The sequence below is a fragment of the Adiantum capillus-veneris genome, chromosome 22 (genome assembly GCF_014529385.1).
Source record: "Adiantum capillus-veneris isolate H3 chromosome 22, ASM1452938v2, whole genome shotgun sequence".
NCBI lineage: Eukaryota > Viridiplantae > Streptophyta > Polypodiopsida > Polypodiales > Pteridaceae > Adiantum > Adiantum capillus-veneris.
The window spans coordinates 82,857,163-82,877,800 of record NC_140952.1 but is presented as its reverse complement, the minus strand read 5'-3'; the positions used below and the strand labels follow the sequence as shown (position 1 = coordinate 82,877,800).

Here is a 20,638-nt window from a genome sequence, read left to right as displayed (position 1 = left end):
ACATTGGCACGGTTGTATGCATCCATTCTTGAACAACAACTGAGTAAATGGTCAGAAAATGAGGGCATACGAGCAGCAGGACAAGCGGGATTCAGGAGGGGTTTCTCCACTTTGGACCATATTCTTACACTCAGAGCCATTATTGAGGAGGGTCGGGCACATGGGAGACGGATGTATTGTTGCTTTGTGGACTTCCGCAAAGCATTTGACACAATGCCGAGGGCCAGATTGATGCACAGGCTACTGAAGTTGGGAGTACCCACAGAGATCATATGGGGGATCATGGCTTTATACGGCTCAGTGTCTGGCCAGGTACGCATTCTTGAGGGGATTTCTGACATTGTTCATTCCACTATTGGAGTGAAGCAGGGGTGTCCTTTGTCCCCTACACTTTTTGGTATGTATGTAGATGAGGTCTCTGACTACATTGACAGAGAGGGTGACAGAGGCGCTCAGCTAGCAGGGACATGGATTCCTTTATTATTATATGCTGATGATATTGTGTTGATATCAGAGTCGCCAGAGGGCATGCAAAGACAGTTAGATGCATTGCACAACTTTGCAGAGGATAGTGGACTGTCTGTGAACCTTGGTAAAACCAAGGTTATCGTGTTTAACACCACACCACAGTGGGTCTAGAGATCGGCACCTCCACTCGTATATGGTCAGGACACTGTGGAGTACACAAATGAATATACATATCTGGGGGTGGTATTCACGGGACCGAGGTTTACTTTGAGGAGAGCAGCAGAGACTAGACTGTCCAGAGCCTATGCGGCATTGTGAGGGCTAGAGAGAATGTGTTCGCAGGTTCAGTTTCAAGAACCACGAACAAAGCTATGGCTCTTTGATACTTTGGTTGCTTCAGCTATGCTTTATGGGGTCCAAGTTTGGGGACCATCTGTGAATCATGACAGTTGGAGGAACATGGAGAGACCCTTGGTATTTATGATATCCCGGATGATTAGAGCCAAGGCCTCCATACCACATGCGATTATTCGAGCGGAGGTAGCCGCCCCTCCTATTGAGATTGAGGCTCTTACTAGATCAGTGTCCTTTATGCACAGTCTATGGGATACATATAGAGGCAGATATACTAGATTGGCTCTTGAGTCTTCTAGATAGTTAGCGATGCAAGGAGATGCATCATGTTGGTATGCTCAGATGACCTCATGGTTTCAGAGGCATGGTCTCAGCATGGATAGATTGCCTCCTTTCCAGTATTCCCTAGATGCACCCTCCCTGCCAGTCACACGGATGGAGATCACTAGACTCATTCGGCAGGATCTAATACAGTTGGACACCAGGAGGACATGGGTAGAGCCGATGCAGGAGTTGGACACAAAGATGGCTTTTTACAAAGAGCACCTTCTCCAACTTTCGGGAGATGGGTTTGTGACTCGTCCGAGCTACATGGACACTCATTTGTCTCATGGTATGCCATGTGCTATTGGTCAGATTCGCACATCCTCACACCAGCTGGAGACTGAGACGGGTAGATTCAGAGGGATACCGCCGGAGTCTAGGATATGTCAACTATGTGGTAGAGAGCCAAAGACAGAGCTACACTACATATGCCACTGCACTGTGTATTATGAGATACGAGGGCGCTTCCATTGCTTATTCAGGGAGGGTTTTGGGCCCCTAGATAGAGTCATGAGGTATTGGGATCAGAGATGCCTTGGCTTATATCTACTTGAGCTACACCGACATAGAGATAGTCCGTTGAGGAGACATGGAGCACGACAGTCGCAGAGACAGATCACAGACTTCTTTGGATCGAGGGAGCCAAGAGACCAACCACCAGCACAGGGTTGTACCCGCATTCATACGAGAGGCACCCTCATTGACAGGGCGACTGAGCTCGGGAGATCGAGACGACCATGACCGAGACACAGGAGCACACTCCATCGACGGAGACTCCAACAGAGGATCATAGGCATTCTAGCACGACACCCAGATTGTCATTGAGGGCCTATTTTACATTTTCACATTTCACATTTCACACTCATTTTCAGTTTTAATTTTTACTTTCAGTACTTTTTGTACTTGTACTTCAGACGTTGTATTAGATTCACCACTTTGTATCTGATGGTCTCATAGATCATTTTGGCCTTTTGAAGACGTTAATATATCATTTCATTTCATTTCTCTCTAGAAGTTCTGATTTATCAGAGCTTTCTGATTTTCTCCCTCTAGAACCTGCTGGCTTTTGTTGTGGTATTTCTCTCTCAGAAACAGTGTGTGAACATAAAGTTCCCTAATTTCAAGGGACTCTCCACAGAGGATGTAGACGACCCCGCCCAGACGTTTGTATCCCTCTGCAGAGATCGTGGCTGAAAGAGAGAATATGCCTACCTAGTGCTCTTTCCGTCAACCTTGGATGGCTTAGCAGACAAATGGTATAGTCAGTTTGTTGAAAACCACTTTACAAATTGGGCAGCACTAAGGCAACAATTCTGTGAAGCTTTCAGACAAGGTGACTTTCAAGAGAAGGTTTTAGATGAGTTGGCAACTAAGTGCTCCAACCTAATGAGACTTTTGTGGAACTCATGACAAGGACGAAGTCTCTGGCTGCCAAGTTTCCTCGGCAACTAGGAGAATTCATGGTCAAGAAGTGGGTGGAGAAGGCTCTCCCCAAGACATCTCAACAAAAGCTACGGGTGACTCTTTGACCTGAAGCAACTCTGGAAGAGTTAGTTGCTGCGGCTACTAGGATAGAGGGGGCAAGGAGGCTGTTAAAAGACCCCTCTCAGATAGACACCGCCTCATTTCTGACCCCTTGATTTCTTTACGCAAGGAACTGGAAGAACTGAAATCACCACGAGCTCTACAAGAGGAGAGGTCCTTATCTCTTCGACAAGAGAAGTCCCAACATTAGGAAGCTTTAGTCCAGATCAAGAGAGAGCTAGTAGAGCTTAGGGCTCAGCAAGAGTCTAAGCATGTGGTCTGGTGTAGCCCATGTCGCTCTCTAGGGCATCCTCCACAAGAATGCCCGCTTCGCGCTTATTGCAACTTTTGTGAGAAGTCCGGACATGAAGACAAAGATTGTTACTACTTGAAGGGATTGCGAAAATCGTAACAGAGCCTCGCTCCTCCTCTTCAACCAGGGTGGGCACCTACCTCCAACATGGTTTCCCCTTATGGCCATCCAAATCACATGCCCACCCCTCCTATGCAAGGTACTTTTCCGTCTCAAAGCTTTCATCATGCTAACACTCCGTTCGCCCCTCAGAGCTTCTACACGTCAGCATCCACCTCCATGCAACAAGAGTAGGGACCACCTCGTCCTCGGTCTCGCCCATCCAAACGACCCATTTCATGCTACAGATGTGGGGAATGGGCACTACCAGAGTAAATGCCTTCTTCTCGAAGGGTCTTCTCCTTGCCGACATTGCCGTGATGCCAATGATCACTATAGTAAGGACTGTCCAAAACAGCGCACCTCCACATCTTCGAGTCGGAGCCAATCGAAATTCACATTTCCAGAGATAAATCTGATCGGAGTTAGCACCGTCCCTCATCCGCCACCTTCTGCATATTTGTTTACCCCTCGAGACAAGTTGCAACAAGTAGAGAAGCCAGTTGGGGTCCTCACTCGAGCACAGAGGGAAGTTCAACAGGTCCAACTCTTCCATCCCTAGTCTCACTAATGAATACAACTCGAGCAGCTGACAAGCCATCCACTAGTGCCAAGGGCGGACCTACCTCTCTACTTTCCGATATCGATGGGGCCTTCTTGGGAGCAGTAGCTGACCTACAATAGATCAAGGTACCAGAGAAGGTGCCGATTCAAAGGGAAAAAGCCCTACAACAGAGGATATCCTGAAGAACAAAGTGTTGCTCTGTGACATGCTTCGGTTAGATGCGGCTTTTTGAAGTGACACCCTTGCAGTTATTTAATCTTTGTATCCAGGTGCATGTTCTAGTGGCAGGCACCTCCTATGTAGCTATCAGAGTCTTAAATGATCTCCTTCACTGATTACAGAAGCCTTCGCCTCACTATGTCTATTCTGAAGTCCCAATTCTCTGGGGTGATAGTTGATGGTGGATCCAGCATCAACCTGATGCCTTAGTTCACTATGTTGGCAATAGGGCTCCAGCCTACCCGACCCGCCCCATTCATAGTTACTTTGGCTCACCAGAGGACACTCTTCCCCTTGGGCTTAGTGGACAAGGTGCCTTTGCAGGTACCAGTGTTTCCTTTGAGTGGTTCGCCTTCCCCAGGTTGAGGGCTTCTTCTTCTTGCTCATTGGCAGACCATGGCTACGATACACTAAAGCACTACATGATACGATGTGGATTCATACTCCCTGGTGTAAGGTGGAGTAGGTTGTTTGAGTTCGGGGTTCAACTCCACTGACAAAGAACTATGATGCACCATTCAATCCATCCCCCTTTTAAGGGGCCAGAGGAAGACTTGCTTGAGTGGTTGTCACTTGCACATCTGACCCTATGTACATGTGGACAAGTTGTAACTCCTATTTCTAGGGTTTAGGACAGCCTAAGAAGTGTTCTGGTACCCTTGTACACAGGACATGCATGTGCAAGCACTTTAGAGTAGTTGCAAACCCTCTAATTGCACATGAACACAGCCAATGTCTGCTAGGTGTAGGCACTGGGGAGTGTTCACGTAGTCTAACATCAGTATCCAAGGCTAGGTACTATCCTGCATGTGAAGCACCTCTTATCAATGGATTATTAGTTCATTCATAAATGACATCCTGGCCATATTATAGAAAGTCGTGGAGTTTCTTGGAGAGCTGATCGCCCAGCATTAAAACCCTAAATAAGTGACCCTAGGGTCACCCAAGAAGGCAAGTCAATACCCTTACTACAAGTACAAAGTACCCATCAGCCTCTGGTGTTTTTGGCCAGTAATCTTCAACACCCTTAGCGATTTTTGCATCAGCATCAGCCAGCCCATCAACATTTTGTTTCAGGTCAGCCATAGCATGAGAGCTCACACACATCATCAGAACGAGTGTTTTTAGTATTCAGCCCATCATCGACATCAACATCAGCAAATCAGCCCATAGCCTTGTCGCAGTCCCAGATCCAAGGTAAATTCACTAGTGTTTTGCATTTTCAGCCCTTAGCCTCGCAAATCCAATCATCTACAGCTATATCTCATCAGCATCTAGATCCATTGTATCAGCATTTGGGAAATACCTCTCTAGCGATAGAGAGGGGGGCCCTTGGAGGGGGGTTTGGAACCCCATCTGGTGTTAATCTCCTTTCTCTCTATCATAGAACCTTCACTTACAACATCTCTCTAGTCTATTGCACTTCTCTCTTATGAAGTAAAAGGAACAATAAAAGCAACCTTGAGTACGCACTAAGCACTCATCCTAAGCATTCACCATCCATCAATTCCATTGCACATTACATTGGTATTAGAGCTCTTTGGCAATGATCGATATCATCACTCAAGAAAAGAACCTAAGAACCTCTCTCATAATTATTTTCTCAAAGAATCTTCATGTCCCTACCCCGGACTTATTAGCCACTCCCACCCTTAGTCCATTGTGCATTGGGTGCGCTCCTGTCTTCATCACTCTGTCTTAAGGGCCATTAAGCCACAAAAAACCACATAAAAAATTTTACTAGGTTGAAGATTGCACGTAAAACAGGACCACTTGGACGCGTCGATCTCTCTAATCCGTGTTTTTGAAGAGTGATATGTTAGGTACAACGGAATGAATGTTGTTCTTTCTTAAGATGAGTGATCCATATTTGCTCAAGGTTCCTTTTAGTTCTTATGGGAGGGAGAGCCTTCCGTTCTTAATGGAGAGTGCTATGATCACGAACAAAGTGAGTGGACATTGTGCCTGCGAGTGTATGAGACTGAGAGATAGAGAGAAGAGAGATACGACACCAGAGACGTAAAACCCTCCTTCGAAGGCCCCACTCTCATTGGCGAGAGTGGTCTACGATTGATTGCACAAAGTGGTACAATGATGATGCATAAAACTGATGCAAATCTAAGCTATGTCGACGACAACAACCGGGATGGTGATGACGACAATAGGGCTGAAATTGGGATGGATCTAACTGCTGTTCAAAAACGCTATCTACTGAAAATCTACTGTGGAAGATTGCTGAATTTTCGGGCTGTTTTGGACTGCTGAAAAAGCAGGTTTGGCTGCGTTTTTGGAGGCTGATTTTTCTTGACAAAAACGCTGATGACTGCAGTGTGTTAGGGCAGAAAACGCAAGTTTACCTGCTGCAAATTGATGCTGAAAACACCAGATAACAGAGCCTGCTATCGCTGATGCAAAACGCTAAGTACAAGGTTGGGGTTCGGCCATGTAACTGTTGAAAACGCCAAGGCCGGGGGGGGGCTACTGGCGATGCTGCAAACGCTAGGTCTTGGGTGAGGAAAAACGCCAAGAGGTTCTTGGGGGAGTCTTGCTGAGAGAGGGGAGAACCTGTCGCCAATGGCCCGCTGTTCTCCTTGCTCGTCTGCTGTTTAGGGCTAACCTTGGTTTGCTTATATATTTTCTTACCCAAATTGCCCTTCCTACTTTTGTTGGAAAGTCACTTAAATTAATAAGTCAAAAATAGGTAAAATATAGGCTAAATGCACTGGAAAAATCCCCTAACTGATTCTAATGGATTCTGATGGGAATACTGATGATCATGCTGTGTGCAACCAAAGGATATACATCTACACTAAGTGACTGGGCATGCGCGGTATATGAATAGACTCACAGAAAGTACCAGATCACTTCTAATTTAGACTAATTGGACTGACGGAAACCCTGTTATGGTGTAGCTTGTCCACGGACACATAAGGTTGGATGTGTCACGTGACATCCCCTCCTTTTCAAAGTGAGGTACTGGTACCGAACTGTATGGCGTCGAAGGAGATCGCCAATAGCATCCGGAATCCTGGAAGGGACTCTTCGCCGGCCCACTCTGATGCGTGGATCGCGCGGTACTTGAACTTCATAAATGTCTGCAAAGCTTGCTTCTTTGGGCCGCGCTGAAAGCAACACAAAGTCTTCTCTGGCTCCTTCGATGCTTCAACTTTGTCTAGAGTCGTGCTTCTTCCTTCTTCAAGAATCTCCATGGCTGAAAATTCCTGAAACCATTTCCAACACAAAACCATGAAGATACCCATTGCATGTAAAGTGAGTGGGAAAAATCTTGTCTTCTCTAAAGACTGTGCATGCAATGTAAGTGAACCAATAGACGGAATGCCAAACCATTCACCACATACACGCAAACAATGAGATCGAAACTTTCTCTTATGATCTAGAGCAATCAACTGTGGCAATTCACAACGGAAATGCCCATGCTTGGTGCTCATACTGTCATGTGCTCGTTCTACGAATGTGTCATGCCAAGAAGAGACATGGAATATGACTTCCATACATACATACTTTTCAGCTTTTCATGAAAAATCCGCATACATTCGTGCTCATTCATGAGTGAAACATGCTCAACGTACAATATGTAATGCCTAGTAAAAGGGATTACATAAGGATGCTGACTAAAATACAGGAAACGAGCATGAATGAAACACTCGAACAATGCGTACATATCAATCATGCAAACACATAATACTTCCTGTGAGGGTTCTTTGGACCTAGGCTCGAGAGCCAAGATCGCTTCTTCATGATTGATCGAATCTGCAACGAGGTTAGCTTCGCTAGAAAAAGCATCAACTAACACATCATCCTCCTGAACAATCATACCTTCTTCATGCAACTCATCATGCTTGTGAGAAATCACATCTTGATCATGCAAATCATCATGCTTGTCTTTATCATCCAAATCATCATGTTGATCATTGTCAATCAAATCATCATCATGCAAATCATTGTCATTCAAATCATCATGGTGCTCACAATCATGCAAATCTTGTGTGTCATGCTTTGGAGAAGAAGAGACTGAGAGAGTCTCCTTCGCATGAATCCGTTCAATTTTGTCCTGCATATTAGCAATGCGAGATGGAGACAATGTCCCTCTTCATGAATGACAATGAGAGAATCCTTTTGGCATTGAGAGTGAAAGTGTTAGCCTCCCAATCAATGAGAGGGTTAGCATCACAAAACCATCGAATGCCCAAAATCATATCACATCCTGAGAGAGGAGAGACAACAAATCTTCTAGTGAAGGCAGCTTTTTGAATTGCAAACAACACATCAAGGCACTCCTCCGTGATGAGAGCGTCCATACCGGGAACAAAGCCAGAGACCTCGATAGGAGATCTCTGACTAACTTCTAGGCGGGCTCTCTCAAGAAGAGGAACTGATCACATCATACATACTACCTCGGTCAAACAATATGACAAAACGCTGCCCGTCATATGACCATAACATTTAATGAGCAAATCATCAATGGGAGGGTCATGAGAAACTTGGGGCACACTCGTGTTATCATTAATTGCATGGACAGAGGAAGTGGGTTCTGTGGATTCTTTAGATTCATTCGATTCAAGAGCGCGCCAATCGTCCTTCAATCGTGCGAGGTACTGAGGTGACATAAACCGCGCCTTGAGCTTGTCTTGGAAATCAGCCCAACTAAAGGACAAGGGCGTGAGTTCGTCGGCTTCCTCTAGGTGCGCGGCTAACTGTGCCTCTTGCCATGCGTGGTACCAATTAATGGCATCACTGGCAAGGTACATTGCTGCCGTCAATACCTTGCTATTCCTTGTCTTCTTAGTTGTCGCAAAATAAGCATTAAATTGATGCAACCAAGAATGAATAACCGTAGCATCCATCTTACCATCATACTTACAGAAAGTCAACTTCTCTGTGACTGGGTTGCTGGAATCCGCATTGTGGCTTGCGCCACTTGGGGAACTCCCACGATCTTTGGCTGGTTCGGATTTCGAGGCAAGTACTTGTCGAATCAATTCTTGAGTGCGTAGTTCTCTTTGAGCCTCACGCTCGATCTCCAAGGCCGCGCTTCGTGCTGCCGCTTCCTCCTTTCTTTGTTCTTTTCGTTCTTTTCGATCGTTGCGCTCGCGTTCTAAAGCAATGCGATTTGCTTCTTGTTGTGCGGCAATTCTTTCATTTCTTTCGTCGCGCTCGCGGTCCTTAGCAATGCGATTTTCTTCTTGTTGTGCGGCAATTCTTTCGTTTCTTTCGTCGCGCTCGCGGTCCTTAGCTTCCTGTTGTTCTGCTTTGCTTGCTAGTTGTGCCAACGCAAATCGATTCGTTTCTTGTTGTTGTGCCATCATGTCCAACATCGACTTGACCATCGCCTCCATAGAAGTTGGTATAACTCGTGGCATAGATGGCGAAGGGGGAGGATTGGAAAAATCTCTTGGTGGGGAGAACTCTTCGTCGCCTCTCTCATGCTCATCACCTGTATGCGAAGTATCCATTCCGCTTCGGGTGACGACCATGCACTATGGTCTTTGGTTCTTAAGTTCACGAGAAACTTGGGTTCTTGAGGGTCTTGAGGTTCTTGAGGTTTTCTTTCGCTTGCAAACCGTGTTTGAGAAGGATCTTCTCTTCACCCGAGTTCTACTCCTTTCTGCGGGCGCACTCCTTGGCGGCCTTGCGCTCACACCAAGGTTGCTTTTTCCCACCTCACATCGATTGGCTGGCCGCTAAGTGCACGGTCCGCTCTCAATGAGTGAAAAGAGACACAAGGGGAGGCTGGACAAGCCCTTCTTTCCTGGGATTCCTGTCACCCTTCAAAAACACGATTAGGAATCGACACGCCCAAGCGTACTTGGGTTCGTGCGACCGCAACAAGCAAAAAAAATTCTTGTGCTTGTGGTTCTTTCCTTGAGTGATACAGAACACTGCCAAAGCTCTGATACCAATGTTAGGTGCAGCGGAATGAATGTTCTTCTTCCTCAAGATGAGTGATCCATATTTGCTCAAGGTTCCTTTAGGTGCAGCAGAATGAATGTTGTTCTTCCTCAAGAATAGTGATCCATATTTGCTCAAGGTTCCTTTTAGTTCTTAAGGGAGAGCCTTCTGTTCTTAATGGAGAGTGCTATGATCACGAACAAAGTGAGTGGACACTGTGCGTGCAAGTGTATGAGACTGAGATATAGAGAAGAGAGATACGACACCAGAGACGTTGTAAAACCCTCCTCCAAAGGCCCCACTCGTTGGCGAGAGTGGTCTACGATTGATTGCACAAAAAGGTACAATGATGATGCATAAAACTGATGCAAATCTAAGCTATGTCGACGACGACAACCGGGATGGCGACAACGACAATAGGGCTGAAATGGGGATGGATCTAACTGTTGTTCAAAAATGCTATCTTCTAAAAATCTACTGTGGAAGATTGCTGAATTTTCGGACTGCTTTGGACTGCTGAAAAAGCAGGTTTGGCTGCGTTTTTGGAGGCTGATTTTTCTTGACAAAAACGCCGATGACTGCAGTGTGTTAGGGCAGAAAACGCAGGTTTACCTGCTGCAAATTGATGCTGAAAACGCTACTGTATCTGTTGCGAATTGATGCTGAAAACGCCAGATAACAGAGCCTGCTATCGCTGATGCAAAACGCTAAGTACAAGGTTGGAGTTCGGCCATGTAACTGCTGAAAACGCCAAGGCCAGGGGGTGCTGCTGGTGATGCTGCAAAGGCTAGCTCTTGGGTGAGGAAAAACGCCAAGAGGTTCTTGGGGGAGTCTTGTTGTGAGAGGGGGGCACCTGTCGCCAATGGCCTGCTGTTCTCCTTGCTCAACTGTTGTTTAGGGCTAACCTTGGTTTGCTTATATATTTTCTTACCCAAATTGCCCTACCTACTTTTGTTGGAAAGTCACTTAAATTAATAAGTAAAAAATGTCAAAAATATGTAAAATAGGCTAAATGCACTGGAAAAATCCCCTAACTGATTCTAATGGATTCTTATGGGAATACAGATGATCATGCTGTGTGTAACCAGAGGATATGCATCTACACTAAGTGACTGGGCATGCACGGTCTACGAATAGACTCACAAAAAGTGCCAGATCACTTCTAATCTAGACTGACTGGACTGACGGAAACCCTGTTATGGTGTAGCTTGTCCACGGACACATAGATTTGGATGTGTCACGTGACATGATAGGCAACCGAGAAAAGAAGGGCTTGTCCAGCCTTCCCTCGTTCCTCTTTTCCACTCATCGAGAGCGGACCTTGCACATCGCAGTAGGCCGATTGATGTGGAGATGGGAGAAAGCAACTTTGGTGTGAGCCCAAGGCTGCCAAGGGGTTGCACCCGTAGGAGGGAGTTGAGCTTGGGTAAGAGAAAAGCCTTCTTAAACGCAGATTGCAAGCAGTACAAAGAACCCCAAGTACCAAGAGCCAGTACCCCAAGTACCCAAGTACCCAAGTACCCCAGCACCCCAAGAACTCAAGTACCACAAGTACCATTAGAACCCAAGTATCTTAGTACTCATACATGGTCATCGCCCGAAGCAGAATGGATACTTTGCATAAAGGTGGTGAGTTTGAAGTTGGAGAAGATGTCTCTACGCCAGAAGGACCATTGAATCATCCTCTATCCCCTTCTATGCCACGGATTGCGCCAAACTCTATGGAGTCCAAGGTGAAGTCCATGATTGAGGTGATGCTACAAGAGGAGGCTCAGCAGGACGAAGCTGAAAGGGAAGAGTAGGCTCAGCTGGCCGAAGTTGAAAGGGAAAAGGAGGCTCAGCGGGAGGTAGTCAAAAGAGAATGCATGGCTCTCCAGAGGGAACGCAAAGCTCAACGCACATCGGCTGAAGAAAAGAGGAAACCTATTGAGCTAGAGCATGAGGCAATGCGCGACCGATGCCTATAAGACTTGGTCCGTCACGTTCTCTCCTTGAAGAGAAATCCAACCAAGGAGGTCGGCGAGTCATCATGTAGACCAAGTAGAGACGACAACTCCACCAATCTAGTGACTGAGAAGTTGACTTTCAGTAAGTACGATGGTAAGATGGATGTATCTGTGATTAATTCTTGGTTGCATATAACGCTTACTTTGTTGCTAACAAGAAAAAAAGTAACTGTAAAGTTTTGACAGCCGCCATGTATTTGTCGGGTGATGCCATGAATTGGTATCAAGCCTGGCAAAAGGCACAGGTAGCGGAGCACCTTGCACGTGCTGAGGATTTGTCTTACAATTGGGTCGACTTCTAGGCTAAGCTCAAGGATTGCTTTATGCCATGATAATACCTTGATCAATTGAAAGGGAATGGTGAGATCTCAAGAAAAATGGGACTCTAGTTATGTCTTTTTTCTAACTGTGTTTTGCAGATTAATGTCCAATTGCGGAAGTTGGACGAGAAGCGTCAAGAGGCTTTCCCTTTTATTTAAATGAGTACATCAAATACGATGTGAAGGTCTTCCACCCTATTGCCTACAATGACACCGTGAGGATTTCTCTCTAGAAAGAAGTGAAGCAAAACAAAGGAGAACAAGTCAAGTACCCCGCAGAATCAATAGAGCAAACCGAATGGAAAGAACCACAGTATCTCTTCTTCTCAATCTTCCACTACACCTAGAGCACAGAACTCTTCACTAAGAGTGATAATAAAGGAAAGGCTAAAACTCAGGAAACCCCTAAGTTGACACCTGATGGAAAAACTTTCTTAAGGAATAGTAGGAGGTTGGTTAAGTCTTGAAGAAAGAACCGAGTATGGAAAAGAATGAAGATTTTTAAAGTGTCACACTACAGGTCACATGAAAAGAGATTGTCCTAAGAAAGAACCCACAGCCCACATCTTTTGTTAGTGTCACGAATGAGAAAAGTAGTGCGTGTTGCTAAATGGACTATTTTCTTTTTTTTTGAGTAATTTCTATTTACTAAATTATGATATTTTAATATGATCACTTTAACTGTTAAAGTTAGAAAGTGTAGATCTACTCGGATTGATAAAATCAAGGACGGACACCTCTGATGTATCATATGATGGGTGACATTAAGCATCATGAAAGAGTTGTACCATTAGTTCGGTGGGAGAGACTGGGGAACGGGTATTCTCGATACGTCACATGATGGGTGGGGAGCAACGTATAGGGAATATTCCATTGGTCTGGGAGTATATTCGAACTGCATGAAGGATTACGCGTAAAGATGCAGGCACAAGAATAAAGATGGGTTTAAAGAAGCTTTTTCTAAAATGTAGGATATTTTTTAGTGCTTTCCAAAAATGTAGACGCTTTCCCCCGAGGAAATCTATGTCTACATTGCATTTGTGCAAAGGTTTCATCCAGGGATGCATGGGTAGTGCTATGTAGCATCAATTTTAAGCTCATAGAGTTTTTATTGAGTTTTTGAATAGGTTCACATTATTCTTCTAAAGTGACCCCGACTTTAAAAATAAAGCAAAAATAAGAAGCGCCTCCTTACGCTCTAAGTACAGACGGGAAAGGAAACGATTTTCTCTTAACGGAAAGGAGACGACTATAGAGTCTAAGATCTAGAACGGAGGGGTTTTCTCCAGTTGTTCTTGTGCTTGTAAAAAGATTCTCCTTGAATAAAGATTCTCTTTAAGGGGGAACCAACCCCTCTTTTGGTCCCCAATACTGTGTCGAACGTCTCCCTCGTCTCTTTTGGTCAAAATTTCATATATTTTCAGCTTATTGATCAAAATTCCATATATTTTCAGCTTATTGATTATTCTTGTGTGCTCCCGTTTGTGAGAGTGTGCCTCAATGGGTAGACTCTTGAGAATTTCCGCCCCAAGATGGGCATGGTGAGACGAGGGCTTCTATAATCAGTGAGGAGTGGAGCAGGGTAGGATATTATATAGGACTCTGATGGTTGCATTGGGAGGTGTCCGCCACTAGGACCTGTTGCAGGGTAAAACGATTGAATAACTGCAAGGGTGGTGTCACTTTGAAAAGCCACATCTAGTCAAAGCATGTTGGAGGGTGACACTTGCCGAAAGGTATTCTTCAAGATAGTTTCCGTTGTAGGTTTTACTCTTTGGATCAGTGTCTTCTATGTTTCCTTGATCTGTTGTAGGTGAGAAACTGCTTCTAAGAAAGCCCCATCAATATCTGAGAGTATAGATGAAGATCCTCTCTTGGCACTAGGAGATGGCTTTTGAACCTTCAGAAGAGGGGTACTCACTGGCGAGATAATTTGTGAGGGAGATGAACTTGTTGGAATGCTAAGATCGAGGGCCTCCCTCTGGGGCTCGAGTGAGGACACTAGCGAGCTCCTTTATGAACTGCACTCTTGATGAGCCCTGAGCTCTTCTAGCTCCCGCTTGATCTGGTCCAAAGCCGCTTGATGTGGAGGCTTCTCCTGTTGAAGAGAGAAGGATCTCTCCTCTTGAAAAGCTCGTTGTAACTTCAGTGTTTCTAGTTACCTGCATAAAGAAATCAAGGGGTGAGATGGAAACTCCATGAGTACTGAGGCAGTCCCTACCTGGGAAGGGTCGTTGAATAGCTTCCTTGCCCCTTTTATCCTAGCAGCAGCAACAACAAACTCCTCGAGAGTTTCTTTTGATCAGAGACTCTCTAGGAGGTTTTGTTGAGAAGTCTTGGGGAGAGCCTTCTCCACCCACTTCTTGACCATGAATTCTCTTGGTTGCTGGGGAAGCTTGGCTACCAGAGACTTTGTTCTTGTCATGAGTTCCGAAAAAGTCTCATTTGGCTAGAGCACTAGGTTTGCCAACTCATCCAAAACCTTCTCTTGAAAGTCACCTTGTTTGAAAACTTCATAGAACAGTTCCATTAGTGCTGCCCAAGTAGTAAAGTGGTTCTCAACAAACTGACGGTACCATTTATCTGCTAAGCCATCCAAGGTTGACGGAAAGAGCTCTAGGTAGACGTCTTCTCTATTCAGGCAATGACCCCTGGAGAGAGATATAAATCTCCTAGCATGATCGTTTGCATCCTCTGTGGAGAATCCTTTGAAAGTCGGAAACTTTATGTTCACCTTCATGGCTGCCTGCTGAGGAGCGTGTTGCTCAAGGTCTTGTTGTAACCTAGTTCGTGAGAAGTACACTGGGAAAGTGGACATGGGAGGTGAAGAACTGGTTGAGGGAGTGGAGGTAGATGCTTGGGAGGGTAGGGGTAGCGGGGCTGGTGGACTTCTACTCGGCACGAAAGGTTGGCGCTTTTTGTGGTAGTACTTCAGAGGGCTCATTAGTGGGTTTTTTTGATCTTTAGACTACCTTTTATGTATCATGTAGCAACCCAAGCTCTGGGCGCAAGACCCTTGAACTTGCTGGATAGTCTAGACCCATTGGATGAGACCCAACTAGACCAGGCTAGACTCGGCTAGACCACTCCGGCTAGACAGGGATGAGAGAGATTATACCAGCTAGACTAAGCTAGACGAGGCGAAGATGAAGTAGACCAAGCTGGTCAAGGGCAAAGCTCGTCTAGATCAAGTTGGACCACACTAGCAGACTAGACCAGGAGAGGGTTGAACGAGCTAGCTCCTCGATCATATATGCTCAGTGGAGTGGAGTGAGACTTCAAGTGAGGTCCCACTAGGCGTGCCAAAAATGAGATCACCTATAGCAGGAAAACTGTGTCATGCTCTCTGCTGTGGGTGCTCCTCAGTGCAATATGCGTGAAACCTCAGTCCAACAGAAAGAAATCACAACGTAGCAATGGAATGAAAAACTCAAGACACAACAATTGACTCAAAACACCATGGAACTCGACTAACTCGTGGAACCAATACAGACTCTAGCTGGCAGCACATCAGCTCCAAGCCTCGGACTCACAGATACAATGGGGGTGTTGAGGCTCCAATGTGCAAGGAGAGTCCAGAAATGCGGTGTTGGACACAAGACATGAGACTCAAGACGCTAGACTATAGAAAATAGATGAAGCATACGACGACTAGAATCAATGACACATATATACCATCGTAAAGAGCCACCAACGGATATCAAAATATCTTAGTTTAGCTAAGTCTATCTCCAAACTATGGTGGTGGTGATCTGGCCATGGTGTCCACTAGACCACCACCCGTATTTGTGCCACGTGTCTTCCCAGGCCTGAGTCCGCCGTCCATTGCTAACCCTAGACCAAGTGTAACTAACTATTTGTCCTGTGCAAGTGACATTGTAGGCCTGTTACATTTGGGGTGCCCAAATCGATGAGAGAGAGAGTTGATTGGGGGATTTTTATGAGAACTGGGTGTGTGAGTAGTGGGTGTAGGTGCTCAAGCTTCCATGGTGAGCTTGCCTTCTCCCTTGTCTTATGTAGCACGATGATTCCGCTCTTGTGCACCTCTCCCCCTTTTGAATACATAATAGGATTGCTCAGCTCAAGGGCTTGTCATCTGACTGTTAAAACTGTTGTGGGGATTCTATGGTCAATTGCCGAGGCAAGAGCCTCTTGCACAGGTACCAAATTAGCTAATTGCTGATTCAAACCACGTACATGCGCTAACAGGTTGATTTAGAGAGATTTCTCGCGAAAAATCTTGTCTAAATCAAGGGGCAAGTAACCCTACACGTGCGGGAGGTCGAGGGCTACAAAACAGGGATTTTCAGCTTGCTATAATTTTACGCAGGTTCAGGGTTTTGGTCAATTTTGATGCCTAAATGTCCCAAGAGCTTCGGGGAAGCTAGGGAATCGTCAAGCAGGTGTTTTGGTGCAATTTAGAGGCCAAAAACAGAGAATTCAGCGTTTTGTAAATTCTCGCCAAGTTTATTTAAAGTGCTCTAAAGTACTTGGTCAATCACCGTTCACTTGGGTTCTTGTCCGTGATGACTACTTCTACCGTTATGCTACCAAAATTGGGCTAGAGTAGGGAAATTTCATCCCAATAGAAGTGGGACAGCTTGTAGAAGATTACAGGTATTCTCTACTTCATTAAGAATTAAGAAATACCTTAAGGAATGTCATTTTCTACTTGGGAGCACTCTACCTACCAAGTCATGGATTGTTTTGAGTCATGAATTCTAGTTGCAGGTGCATAAAGTGCAGGGAAATTTAAACGACATAGTTTTGGGTGAACGTGAAATTATACCGCCCTGTAGTAAGGCTATACGCGGGTTTTATTGGCTTCCTGATTAGTGATGCTTGGGCCTTTTCCACTTGGAGTTTTCGCACGGATAAGTCCTTCATATTATCAATTGAAGGCTCAGAATAAAAAATTCTTCACCTTTTCTGTGAGAAGGCTAATAGGATACTGGAAGCCTTCTCTCTGACCTCTTTTTAGGGAGGAATCCAATTAGTAAGGCCTCATACCACAATAGGGGAGGAGCCACAACAGGCAGCTCTAGCTGCCAAGAGGGCTGAAAACTTTCATAGATCCAGATGACCAGACTGAAGGGTTGGTCACGTTCTGGTCATTGTCATTTCAGGAGGATCTGCTATCATCGCTCATCAGCATGGGAGAACCCCACTAAGATGCCTGAGATTCTCCACCTTGCTGAAGATACTGGATCAACCTTGTATGAAGTTTTTATTTTGATCAGGGGTATCCCTATGTATATTACCCCCCCCTTGACATACGACATACCACTTGATTAATGGTGTCCCGTGTTGCCCCGCGAATCCCAGTGAAAAAAAGAAAGAATTTTTTTTAATCGGCCCCTTTCTTTCGCTCTACCATGTTGATTGTTGAAGGGACTATTTTTTTTTTTACTTTGATACTTTGTTGATTTTTCTTTAGAGAAGTTGTGCGAGAAACTTGAATGTTTTCACCCATGCAAGGGAATTTATTGACTTTAATACGCTATACCAGGTGTTGTTTGATACACACATTGATAAAGACTATATCAATGAGTTGCTGGCACAGGTACTTAATGATTTAAATTTTAATTTGGCATTGCAACTATTGATTGGGAAATAGGCTTTTGTTGAAGTTACATTGATTGATAGTATTGTCTGTTTGCAGGACAGAGTTGTACCAATTCATCCAAAAGTGTTCCAAAATAACATCTTTACCAAAGCCAAAAAGTTTATGCAGCATATAGTGCTTCCAGAGGTACTTGGTAACATAAGTAAGAAGAGCAGCCATGTTCAATTGTGTCATGTGAAAATTTGCAGTTTAATGTATGCAGGGGGATGAACCACGGACTGTTCAAGCTGCAGGCATCTTGTTAAGGCATGGCGTTTGTAAACTTACGATGTTAGGAGAACGCAAGAAAATTGAAGAACTTGCAAAAGAGTACAAAGTAGATTTGAGCCGTGCACGGTTGGTTGAGCCTTCACAGTCAGAAAATCTTCTGAAATATTCCCAGTATCTTTATGAAGCAAGGAAGCACAAGGTTAATTCTTTTTTTTTGAAACAGCTGGCTTTCTTATGTGAAACAACTGGATTTCTTTTCTTTGTGCTTGAAGTGTGGTCTTATTAGTTCAATCTTTTCTCTTTCAGGGCATGACCCATGACGAAGCCCAAAGGAAAGTATCATCAGATGTAAATTATTTTGGAACGTGTATGGTTGCTTCTGGAGATGCAGACGGCATGGTTTCAGGTGCAGTCCATACAACTGCTGATACTGTTCGTCCAGCTTTGCAGCTGATAAAGGTAAGTGTCTTCAAGAAGTGGGTTTAAGTTCAAGTGCAGGTACCCTGTGTGTGTGTGTGTGTGCACGTGCGTGCATTCGAGTTACTTCAAAAAAAAATGTGTACGCACGCATTTCACCAGAAAAAGTGTGTGTGTGTGCGTGCGCGCGCGCATGCATGCACATGAAAGGTTAGAGTCTACATTTGCACAGAATCTTTTGATCATATTATGGGATTTTTGTGAACAGACGGAGCCAGGTCTGAAGATTGCATCAAGTGTCTTTTTTATGTGCCTTCAAGGGAAAGTACTAGTCTTTGGTGATTGTGCAATAAATGCAGATCCAACGAGTGAGGAACTGTCACTGATTGCCATCGCATCCGCAAATACTGCGGCTGCATTTGGGGTTGAGCCCCGAGTAGCACTTTTGTCATATGCAACAGGAGATTCAAATTCAGGTAAACATTTTTTGCTGTCTTCATAGAATTAATGATTTATTAGTGTCTGCAAAAGGCCAAGAGTCTATCATCCTCAAAACATAAGCATAGTACAACCTGTTGTGAGCATGTCCTTGTTGACTACAGTCTACACCCAATATGGACACTCCAATGTAGAGCTAAATTGGGTCAAAGAATTAACAGCATAGTACAAAGAGTATAGTACAACCTGTTCTTGTTGACTGCAGTCTACACCCAACATGGAAACTCTAATGTATAGTATAGTACAACCTGTTGTGAGCATGTCCTTGTTGACTGCAGTCTACACCCAACATGGAAACTCTAATGTAGAGCTAAACCGTGTCAAAGAATTAACAGCACAAATGTGACGTAATTGTAGCAAGGAAAGTGTGTCGTGCTCTCTACAGTGGGTGCTTCTCAATGTTATATGCGTGAAATCTCACTCCAACAGAAAGAAAACATCACACAGCAATGGAACAACTCAAAGCACAACAATTGTCTCAAAAACTCACTGGAACTCGATAAAATCATAGAACCATACAGACTCTGACTGGCAGCACACTCAGCTCCAAGCGTAGGACTCACAGGTACAATGGGGGTGTCGAGGCTCCAATGTGCAAGGGAAGGTGCAGATGTGCGGTGCTGGACCAAGACCCATGATGTCGATATGATGACTATAACCAACTACAAATATATACAATCATAAAGATCCACCAACGGCTAGCAAAATAGCCAGTCCAGCTATGTCTATCTCCAAACTGTGGTGGTGGTGATCTGGCCACGGTGTCCACTAGACCACCACCATTATCCCTGCCACGTGTCATTGACCAGGCAAGAGTCTAACTAGTGTGAACTCCAGCCCAAATGTAATTAACTGTCTGTCATGTGTCAGTGACACTGTAGCCCTGCTATGGGTTGCCTGCCACAAGACCACTCACCATCTTGGTTAGAGAAACACTGAAACTGCAAAAAGATACTGGAACTGCAAAAAGAAACCACTAGTGCACTAAAACAGCTGAAAAGAAGGAATTGCATATGTACAATAAAGGCGCTAAGCTGAATATCATGATCCTGTCACCCTAGAGAAAGAGTCGTAGCCACTACTGCACCTGAAGTGTCAGTCTCTGGAGGTGGAGCCATCAAATCGATGGTAGGAGACTGCTGCTGGATTATAGGCGCCTGCGCCGTACTCTTTACAAACTGGCTCTCTGTGTAAGGAGCAGTCACTTGTTGTGCAGTAGATGGAAGCACCTGTCCTGAAGTATACTGAGGCTTCCGACTGACACAGCCATGGCGATGTGCACCAGCAAAGCCGCCAGAGGGAACTGTATGTGGCGACTGCATGTGTGTCTTATAGGCAGGTTGTTGAAACCCTCGAGGTTAGTAGGCAAAATGTAGAGGCTGAGCACCGTCCATGAACTGCGAAGAAGGACCTACCTGTGCATATCCTATAGGAGTCTGTACCTGTCCCAATGGACCAGAGTCCATTCATAGCCCGTAGAAACAGGAGCCTGAGCCTCTGTATCTCTGTGTAGTAGCATGTCAAAAATTCACCTTCTACGCTTATCGCAATGCAAAAAAGGTAGCATCTCTGTCCGTGATTGCGCTCTCTGCGACATGCAGACAACCCTCCATGGCTGCATATGTGGCTAAGTGGCGTTGGTGAGTAGCAGCCAACCACTTTGCTCCTAGCTGGATGGTAGTGATAGCATTCTTTGCCTCTTGCAGTATCTCCTCGAAGAGCCGGAATAGTGAAGCAGTATCTCCTCGGAGAGCCGGAATAGCGAAGATCCAACAGAGGTTTGTG

The 20,638-nt window shown here is 45.0% G+C and overlaps 1 protein-coding gene across 5 annotated transcripts in view; it reads left to right on the top strand.

Moving 5' to 3' along the window:
• LOC147429685 (uncharacterized) overlaps window positions 1–20,638 on the top strand; it is a 180,380-nt gene that overhangs the window by 57,690 nt on the left and 102,052 nt on the right. For 4 of the 5 annotated variants that reach the window (XM_086495936.1, XM_086495938.1, XM_086495937.1 and 1 more), the window contains exons 5-9: window positions 17,612–17,665; window positions 17,765–17,854; window positions 17,931–18,137; window positions 18,245–18,397; window positions 18,624–18,831. In XM_086495936.1, coding sequence (XP_086352062.1) covers window positions 17,612–17,665; window positions 17,765–17,854; window positions 17,931–18,137; window positions 18,245–18,397; window positions 18,624–18,831 — 712 coding nt within the window. The remainder of the gene's footprint in view (window positions 1–17,611; window positions 17,666–17,764; window positions 17,855–17,930; window positions 18,138–18,244; window positions 18,398–18,623; window positions 18,832–20,638) is intronic. The other variant, XR_015185896.1, reaches the window with a different exon arrangement.